Genomic DNA, 10,880 nt, shown 5'->3' with positions numbered 1-10,880 from the left:
TGCTAAAAGAGGACATGAAGTTAATTGGGGTGAGAGTAGAGGATGCGAGGATAGAGTTAGGTGGAAACAGATGATTCGCTGTGGCAACCTCTAACGGGAACAGCCGAAAGAAGAAGAAGAAGAAGAAGAAGAAGATATTATAAAAATTCACCACTTATTGGCACACTTGCCCTCTTGAGTTAAGAACCCATGTACACACAGTACTGTGCATGCCAGTGTATATTATTATAGTGCTGATATTTTTAACTTTGATCATCACATCAGTACCACTATTATTTTTTAGACCCTAGTTTTCTGTCCAATGAGTTTGTGCCAAGTGCTGATTCAGGAAGCGTCGTAATGTCACTTTAGAAGAATTGACAGCATTACTCATGCTTCAGACTTTGAGAAAACACAAGAGGTGTTGACGTGGTTTAACACTGAGATCATATTTATAGTGAGAAAGTGCTGTTTTTATTTGTCTTCCATGTTGAGATCACAGTGTGAAAGTGGCCCGAGAACGAGCAAGCGTGTCTGTAAAACTGTTGAAACAATGTGAAATACAAACATTGTGCGGGCTTGCTCCATGAGAGTGGGATCACCACATCATTTGTTGTTTGGCATTTCTGGAATGAGACTGTTTTCAGTTAGGATTAAACATGTTAGGATTAAACAACAGTCACTTCTTAAACTCATTACCTTTAAGAATTTGGAGTTGAAGGCACAAAATGGCCAGTTGGGTTGGAGTCATACAAACGGCTGAGTGGGCAGTAGAACATTGAGACCGGGTTGGATACCAGATCCGGTCATCTGTGTCTGAGATACAGTATGTTATTGACCATTTATTAGCAGTATCTGTTTCTTCCTTTACTGGCAGTGATGGATCAAAACATCTGTTTAGTTAATGGAAGAATGAGAATCTGAGATGGCTTGGTTTTGGCCTGCAATTATATATTTTTCAAAATATTTGATTAATGTGGCTAGTTAACGACAATTAGTTGTCTGTGCTGTCTTCAGATTGATTATTTGAACACCAGAAAAACAACGCTAAAGAGACAGACGCTGACATTTTGAAGACTAATTATTGAAACTGCCAATTTGTTTCTAACCAATTAAAGAAATAATTCAACATTTGCAAAATACTTTTTTTTTTTTTTTTTTTTTTTACAAAGTAATTATTAAGGCAAAGTTAGGGGATTAGCTTAGTTTAGCATAAAGTCTGGAACAGGGAAACAACCGGCATAGCTCTTTCCACGGGTACAACAAAAAAAAAAAATCTGTCCCCCAACATCTTTAAAGCTCAAAGATTAAACAAACAAGACAACTCATGTTAATGCCAGAGCCAGGCCAGCTGTTGCCCCACCTTTTTTATTTTATAGTAAGTTAAGCTAACCATCCCCTGGCTGTAGCTTCATATTTAACAGACAGCGATGAGAGTGGTATCAATCTTGTCATTTGACTCTTGGGATAATTCCCAAAATGTGGCAGTATTCCTTTAACTGACTGATTCTTCCAGCAGTAATTACCTTGGCCTTTTTTTTTTTTTTTGTATTTCACATGCCCAAAATCTGCAACCATGTCATTGCGGTGGATCTCTCACCACCAGAACCTTTCTTTAATTTCATAAAACATCCAGTACCTGAACTGTGCTGAACGTTTCTGTCTAATTATAACTGGTTATATACCTTTTCCTGATTTTGCATTAATTTATACTCGCCATCTCTAAACAAGCAAGCAACTCTCCTTTTCAAAAGATATATAAACCCTCTAGTCACCGCAAGGTAGGTGTGTGTGTGTGTATGTGTGTGTTGATGGTGCAGAAGCAGAATAATGGCAGCTTTTTAGCCAATCCTTTTATCAGCACTCTGCCTTGCTCCTCTCAGAGGAAGAAGTGGATTAGATGTCAAGACAAGAGGCATCTTCAGAGAGGCTTGTAAGTGATGAGGAGAGGAAATGCACAGAGGGCGGGGGTGGAGGTGACTTCATGCCTCGCTGACGGAGAAGAGGTATCTGAAATAGATCACCACAGGAAACCAAAAACACTTGATTTCTAAAGAAATAAATGCTAGAATGTGTGAGGGAATAGTTTTCACATGTGCTGTACATGTACTGTAGGTTTGGCAGTACGTGTGTCTCTTCAGCAATTAGCCCAACAAAGAAGTTCAAATAGAGAAGAGCAAAAGAGATGAACACTGGAGAGTGAAGAAGAACACTGGGGAATGAAATGAGAGATTTGGCAGCCCACTCTCTCCTTCTCATTAGGTTCATTGTTGATTTAGTCGACAACAAAAGGTGATAACGAACATGTCTCTGCTGCTCACATCCCTGCCAGATATGGAGAAGGTCTGCTGGTTTGGGGCAGGCTTTGCCAGTAATCACATAATGCTATAAATGACAGTTCTGGCAAACAGTTCTCTCTCTTAACTTCATATACAGTCACTGTACAGGTAGGTGTGGTTCTGAGACGATGGGCGGAAAGAAGTAAAGACAAGAAAGTTGTGCTACACCGATTTGTAGACATTTTTGTTTCTTTTCACATCAGTTTGCTTTATTTGTGAAATATGACGCCCTTACACTGGCAATTTTATCTGCTTCCAACACATCAACTTTGAGGACTGACTGTTTATTTGAGTAGTATGCCCTACACACACAGGCGCTAGATGCTATTGCATTGAGATAATTAGTGTTGTTCACTTCACCTGTCAATGGTCATAATGTTGTGGCTAATTGGTGTAAATGTACATGTAGTGCACACAAAGTACTATACTTTGACTACCTCAAAATGCATTTAAATGCAATTCTTGAGTAAATATATTTGGTTACTTCCACCACTAGTAATTATGTTGATACTTAGTCAATTTATTACAACAGTGCCTACTTGTAAAGAAGATCGTAAATGGGTTGAACATGATCTCTTATAGCTCCTGTCTGGCAGGTTAAGGACGTGAATCTGAAAATTATAATCCCCTGTTCTTTGTAGCTAAACCACATGTTGCTTAGAAAATATTTATAAAACAAAGTTGGATTCATTTTTTGTTTTTCCTGTCATTTAAAGGAGCTGAACCGTTGAGTGATGGGTCACTATATTTTACTCCTTTTTAAACACCTGGCAGGTGCATTACAGGAAGGAGGAAACCTTTCACCTGAGGAAGAACTCAGAAAAATGGGAAAAACTGTAGCCTGAAAGAAAATAATATCCAAATCTCCCTTCTGGTCAGCAGCAGATGTGAAGGGCTTTGTTGATCAAAGCAGGATTCAGAGGAGCTTTATTTAAGGTGAACAACCTCTGACTTGTTCTTGAATGTGATTCAAGCACAAGACTGCAAAATTGTTCCCAGTCAGATTTCTGATGGGATTGTTTGTTCCATGTATGATTATGTACTTGGCAGGCCAAGTCATTTTCTCAAGCATCTGTGCACTGTTAGACAGAAGTTGGACACGAGGACACAAGGCCTGCTGTTCATACATTTTCCATCGAAGCTTTTAACAAACATGGCCCACTGACTTCCGCTGCTTGTACATCTGATCTCACTGTCGCTGGCCAGATTTTTGTTTCATTATGGCCTGCAGTACCACACAGCACAGGTGTTGTCCTTCACTAAAAAAAAAAGAATTTGATGGAGGATCAGAAAATGTTAACAAGCAGCTGAGGTGCTGAGTCAGAGGCAGCAGAGACCTGGCTTCCTAACAATGTGGGCAATGGTGAGAACATTTGTTTCCTGTTAAGACGGAGCAGAAATGGAGCCATCATGATTGTGAATAATTGAGAGCCAGTACCTGACGTAATCAGTGCTGTGTTGTAATACACTCATTACGCTGTAGAAGGTTTTTATAGTTATTACTTTTGCAGCTAGAAGTCGCTCAACGAGTGGCTTCTTCAAGGCTGCACTCTTTTAGGAACAGAAATTTTAATCTGTATTAAATTACAGATATAGTAATAGTAGACAGCCATGGAATTTATTTAGGAATACAGCTCTCTGGACCTTCCATTCATATTTTATATAGTTCTTAATTTATTTTTTTACTTATTCTGCATATAACTTAGTATTAGCTGTTTGATTTTTGTTGTTTCTTGTTCTGTTGATTTGTACAGTGACTGCAGTTTAATTTCCCTGTGGAGATTAAGTACTCCATCTATCTATCCATCAAGCCGTCGTAGAGATATCCTTTTAAAAAGTCAGCCCCTGGCCCAAGTCCACGCCAACAACTGCTAACGGATTCCTTGACTGATGGCCTAACGTTGCACTTGTTAACAGGCTTTTAAGGTGTCATTCTCACTAGACGGGACTAAAACACATCTCCTCTCAGATTCATCTCCAGCAGATGTGACAAAAAAAAATCAGGCCTTTGTTGTAACTAGTTTGAATATAGACACATATTTAGCTTTAAATGCCTATCGAATGCTTTGTGACTGAAAGAGGCAGAAACATCACTGTTATTTAGTGTTTCCTCCATGATCTGGTTTCTTTCAAACAGAAGTCATTGTGAACATTTCAGTTGCTATCACTGTGTGAATTTCTTCCATTCTGTAAACCTGCTCAGCCCCTGTGTTTATGTACCAATGCCCTGAGGATTTCAATCATATTTATGTTATCAGTCATCTAAAGGCTCAGCAAATAAAACCTGATCTCAACAGGCATGTGACAATTTTTTTTTTAAATTAATCCTAGAGTATATTATCAATTGTTAGATTAATTGTTTAGTCTGTCAAATGTTAGACAATAGAAAAAGGTGCCGGCCACAATTTCCTATAGTTTGTTTAGTGCAATCAGCGGTCTTAAGTTCCAAAAATAATCAATTTAATGACAAAAAACCTGAAACTCACATTTTCTCGTGAGTTTAAATTTGAGTCCTTTGTGTTAACCTTAATTTAAAAATAATACAAGTAAGAATATTTGCTTTAGTACTGTAAATAAGTAAACACATCACAAAATCGGTACAAATGGTCCTTCTGCTTACCTTTAAGATGATTTATTTTAAAACTCTCGTTTCCACAGTGTCACTGAATGTTCAAGAGTAATTCACCTTGGTTTCTGTATTAGTTGATTGTGTATGACTCCTTAACATCTGGAACAGGCCTGTCATTAACTGCAGCTCTGTACTTTTCTCCTGTTTGGATTCAGATCCCATTTACTTCTGGCAGCAGACAGCGGAGGACCTCACTGTGTGTGTGCGCATGCCTGAGGGTGTCACCAAAGAGGAGGTGTGGTTCAGACTGACAGCAGACAACATCAGCATTGGAGTTCAAGGGTTCCCCCCCCTGCTGGAGGGCCAGCTGTTCACATCTGTAGACCCCGAGGCCAGTGCCTGGATCATCAAGAATGAAAAAAGGTTCGCAAGTGCGTAGTTGTTGTTTCTGACTTGATCTTTGGTTTTAGTAATGGCTAGAGACAAAACAGATGTGACACAGGACACATCACAGTACATTAGAGCAATGCTTCAGGTTTTTTTTTTTTTTTTTTTTTTAATACTGCTTCTGAATGAGGTGAACAAGGTGACACAAACCTTTGATTTCATCTGCAGTCTTCTTTCTTTAGTCCCCTGTGTGTTCACATTCATTCTTCTAGTGTATGAATTGGAAAAATCTGACTTGGACAAAAAGACCTAGTAATAATGAAAGGACCCTGGCTCTATTCACTGCACAGAAAACTTTTTCAGTTGCCTTTCAGGGTTGGATATTTTCATGTTTTTTAAATAATTGAATCAGAAGATGTGTAGGACTTTTTGACACTTAGCAACTGAGCCTCCCTATAAGTTGCCACTTTTCTGAATGTCAATCTGACCTTAGTCGGTGTTGCCAGTGTCAGTTTCTCCTCGTCGGGTCTCTCGAAACAAATTGCTCCTAGGAAATGAGTCAGGCCCAGAGTGATTCAAGCCTTATACATTAAATCAAAAACATAAGGAAAGTGACACCTTGTGCACTATAGGGACTGAGATAAACCTGGAACCAGGCCTAAGGGGGGTTGATAGTAGGTGCTGCGCAACTCAGAAAGGGAAGACAGGGTCTTACTCAGGCTGTTTTCGGTAGGGGAGGAGAGCTGCTAATCTTCACTGGGGTTATAGTTGAGCAGTAAATGGAGCACTTTTAAGACACTTCACACTTAAACAGGGTCAGTTCATTACCAGAAATGAATTTGCCTCGTCCCATTCCCCATAGACATGAATGGGAGGCAGTTTTGCTCTGTCTGACCACTGAGACTGGAGAGACACTTTATTTTACACATTGGATTGAACTCTGCTAAGTGAATGTCATGGGGTCAGTTCAAGACTGGAAGTGAATATTGTAGGTCTCACCCCAGTCCTCACGGAAACAGTCTGAGTGGACCATTTCTTCAAGGCGGCGCTTTACCCAAGCCCCAGACAGTGGGCGCCGATGAACAGAGACAGCTCTACAGTCGCAAGGCACCATGGGAGAGTGCCTGTAGACTGGCAGACATCACCAAAGACTTTTCTCCAGTTATTGCAGTATATTGCACAGCTGCACCTGAAACTCTTTGGAACACCTTGTCCTGGCTGTGGAACTGTGCAAAAAAATAAAGCACAAAAACAGGCAGATGAGGCTGAATACTTTTCATAAGCAGTGGATCTATTAATCTAGTAGTGAATGAATATGAGTTGAGTCATATCCTCCACTTTAAGACCCCTCTGTCTTTGCTTCCTGTTCCCTCAATAGGAGTCTTCCAATGCTCCATTCAGTGTAAAACCACACCACATAGCTTGTCTGTTAGTTTTTTGATAATCCTTGGTAAGTTTAAAGGGTTGTGTGAGAGAGAGTATCCTTGTGTCTGTTTGTCCTGTTGTATGAAGAAAGAAAATCCTAAAAATAATGCGCTTTGGATGAGAAACTGAGAGGTGGACATGAGTGTTTATCCTCTAAGTTGTTTTTATTTTGTATTCATGAAGGTTATCTCTGCTTATCTATCAAAAGTAAAGGTAATGTCATTTAGTCCTTGGTGGATGGTATTTTCAGATACTGAGCCTTCCTCTTTATTATTTGGGTGCTGTACACATCTAGATGCCCTTTTAAGCTGTGGATATTTGTCAGTGTTTTCCCATAGATACACAAAAGACATTATGGTAGAAAAATAAAACACAATACAGACAGCTTGATTTGTTTTCCTAACATTCAAATTTTAGATGGAAATCTAATGTAGCGTGTATTGTTGTATTGTTAAGTGTATTTTTCTCTACCAATGGGTTATGCTCCTCGTAGACAGACTGATGTGCGCCATTCTGCTTCCTCGTGTCCAGAACTGAATTAAGACCCTGCCCTTTGTGTCTCTTTCATATGTTCTCATTGTTGGCCAAATATAGACCTGTTTATTCACATCCAGCAGTATAAATGAATATCGATGATACAGCCTCTGGAGGCTGGTAGGATGACATCTTAGGCTGAAGTTGACAACATGTACCCAGTGTATAATGTTCAAGTAGATGATTTTCAAAATCAGAAGGAGTTACGGTTTTTACCCAGAATAATATTGGTGTAGCCGAAACCTAGTGTAAAGCCATGAATTTTGTACATAATGAAAAATGGACATGCCAGTAGGAGAATAAGGACGTTCAGTAGGTACAACTGGGCTAGGCTTTGCTAACCATTACTAACATAGATCTTATCAGTTGAGAAAATCCATGCTCTGATGCCAGCCATCGCTTTTGTTGGTTAAAATGACAAACGTTAATTTCATAATGGCTAAAATTAAACTTTTGGTCGAGTAAAGACTCAACCTGGTCACCAAAGATTATTTCCGAGGGAAAGTAGTATCACTTTGTAACACTACTGTGCAATTGTGAGTGGTCTGTGTGTCTTTGCGGCGCAGCACGACTGGCAACCCTGACTCTAGAGATGTTATCTGACTGCTCATGTCAGGTCTGTTTCAGGAATATTGCCTAGTGGAACTTTTGTAAATATCACATCAGTACCCAAAGTATTTGGAACAAGTAGCACATGAAAAATAAGGTTTAAAGGTACTGCCACAAATTTCTTCAGTGCAAATGTTCAGTGCAAAGCTTATTACATTGGATAAGGGATTCAGTTTGAATCAAATTGGATTCATATTCAGTAAAATGCTGTTGAAGCCCAAAAATAAATTGGACAGAACTGTTTCCAAGAGTCGCTGTTATATACCATTGTGAGACTGGCATGAAGTATTTCTTCTAAGTACAGTAGGCTGCAAATGGCCTGACATAGCTTGACTTTTGACTAGGATTGCCACCCCTCAAGGACTGCCTGGGAGACTCTTGGGAAAAACCCAAATTAAATCCGGGAGTTTTTTGGTGTTTTTAAAATAGCCTAGAGATAGAACACATGGCAGCAAAACGCCAGGAAAAATACACATTCATAGAAAAAGCAACTCCAGGGCTCTGATAGAGAAGCTGAAATCCCACCATTTAATCTTAATCAGTTTGGGAAACTTATACTGAAAAATACTACCTTATTGTAGGGATATTGCATTGCGCTCCTCTCGTCGTTTTGTGGTTCTGTGGTTTTGAGCTGCTGAAGGGACAGTTTCTATATAGTGCACTATGAATGCCGTCACCCAAGTGGTTTTCATATCATATTTTGATGATGTGAAAGGTCAGAGCTGTCTAATTTGTGGCTGCACCTCTGTCTATCGGTGACCGCTGGACTCACTAAAGTCTGTCTTTGTCACGTGATTATTATGCTTAATGACACAATAAACTTGCATGAACTTAAATACTATAATTACCTAATTTCTGTTGTTCCGATCTGATTTGTCACAAACAAATTTGTCAAATAGTTCAAGCTTTTAACAGTTTGTATATGTGTTGCTGCATATGGATTCAGTATCAGAAAGCATATTAAAGTACCAACACAGTACATTATGCTACCTCTACTCAGTGGAGAGCAGCAGCTGGTGCACTGTGACTGAATGTACTCAGTTCTTCTATTGACCTCCACAAGAAAATGTGAGTTTACATCCCTGTGGGCAAAATGTGTAATGTGTAACAGTGACAGAAGTCTTACTCTAATTTCTAACTCATATATTTGCTTGAATTCATAAAGACTAATCTTCATGCTTCTTCATTCAGCTTCATAATTGAGTGAAGAGTTAATGAATGGGCTCACTTGCCTATTGAATTCGTTTTGCACCCTCTGTTGCAGCCTGATCAAGTGTTTTTATGTGTGGAAAGAACGAATAACATTATGCAGAGGTGACAGCTGCACCCTATGAATAATATGAGCTGTTTGTTCAGATTATTTGTTACCAGTAATCAGAATTCAATTAAAATAGTTGTTGCATTTATTTCATTTTTATAAATTAGCAATGACAGGAGATTTGTTTGATTTAACCGTGACTAAAATTCAAATATCACTTTACTTCTAATTAATTAATCGATTCATCAATAAAACATTTTAAAAAAATCAGCTATATGCTTGTGCTCAATGTGATTTCTTCCAATGTGTTATTTATTCTGAACAACATTCCAAAATATTCAATTTACTACCACGTCAAATTACAAAAAGCAGGAAATTCTAACATTTGAGAACCTGAAACTTGTTGCATTTTTGCTGTAATAATGACTAGTGAATAATGATAATTATTGACACTTAAGCAATACACAGAGTAACATTTTTAGACTGTTACCTCTCAAAAATTGCCACTTTTTGTGATTTTCTAATTGAATTTGGCGATATTGTGATTTTTTTTTTTTTTTTTTTTTTTTTTTTTTTTTGGTCTCCTTTTCCTTGATTTAATCTGCTGCTCAGCTTCAAATACTTCTGGCAAAACCAGATCGGCCACTGTTCTGTCAGCCTGAGTAACCCTGCATGGTCTCCACTGGCCTCTCTCATCAACACCACAGTTTAGCCCACTACATTGTCCTGATTGGATGTTTACTGGTTGATTGCATCATTCTCTTTCTAAGTGCACTGTCTGATCTGTAGACAGCATCTCCACCGCCATCATCAAAACACCAAATGAGGGAATATCTTTTGGAAGACTGGTGTTCATCCTTCCAGTATAATTCAGAAACTTGTACTGTTGAATCAATGCCAAGGTGCACTGAAGCTGTTCTGGTGGCCCAGACTTTATGTTGGGTTTATCTTTCATTTGTCACCTGTATGTATATGACTTCCTGATGATCCACACTGTGAATGAGAAGGAACCTGCGTTTATTTGTATGTGCTGTGCAACTGTGTCCTCAGTCTGGAGGTGACCCTGCAGAAGCGCAGTGAGGGACCAATGTGGCCGGAGCTGGTGATGGGTGACAGGAGAGGGGAGTACGTGATGAGCGATGAGCAAGCAGCCCTCATCTGTGAGAGGCTGGCACACCTCACCTCTGAAGAGCTGGTGAGGCTGACTCGTTACATTACTCTGATGACTCTGGTAACACATGTAAAAGATGTTCACTTATATCTGTACCAGCGTTAACAAATATCCTCATAAAACTTCTTCATCTAAAAGTGCTCAGAACTGTGAAGAGGAATCCTCTCCTGACCAAAGTTATGTGTATTAAAGTAAGGGTTCCTGAATCAAAATCGACCTATTACCTGATATACAGTCAGGGAAAAAATTATTTGAACCCCAGCTGATTTTGTAAGTTTGCCCACTAACAAAGAAATGATCAGTCTACAATTTCAATGGTAGGTTTATGTGAACAGTGAGAGACATAACAATAACAAAAAATCCAGAAAAATGCATTACAAAAAAAGTTATAAAGTAATTTGCATTTTCATGAATGAAATAAGTATTTGATCCCTTTGCAAAACGTGCTTTGCTACTTGGTGGCAAAACCTTTGTTGGCAATCACAAAGGTCAGATGTTTCTTGTAGTTGGCCACAAGGTTTGCACACATCTCAGGGGGAATTTTGACCCACTCCTCTTTGCAGATCCTCTCCAAGTCATTAATGTTTCGTGGCTGATGTTTGGCAACTC

At 39.0% G+C, this 10,880-nt stretch overlaps 1 protein-coding gene across 1 annotated transcript in view; it reads left to right on the top strand.

Moving 5' to 3' along the window:
• The window catches only part of nudcd1 (NudC domain containing 1), a 36,239-nt gene that overhangs the window by 14,002 nt on the left and 11,357 nt on the right, over window positions 1–10,880 (top strand). The window contains exons 6-7 of the mRNA XM_020597520.1: window positions 5,103–5,310; window positions 10,151–10,295. Coding sequence (XP_020453176.1) covers window positions 5,103–5,310; window positions 10,151–10,295 — 353 coding nt within the window. The remainder of the gene's footprint in view (window positions 1–5,102; window positions 5,311–10,150; window positions 10,296–10,880) is intronic.

This window comes from Monopterus albus, unplaced genomic scaffold (assembly GCF_001952655.1).
Source record: "Monopterus albus unplaced genomic scaffold, M_albus_1.0 scaffold34.1, whole genome shotgun sequence".
In the NCBI taxonomy this organism is placed as follows: Eukaryota; Metazoa; Chordata; class Actinopteri; order Synbranchiformes; family Synbranchidae; genus Monopterus; species Monopterus albus.
The sequence above is the reverse complement of the archived record's forward strand: the minus strand, read 5'-3'. Positions and strand labels throughout refer to the sequence as shown.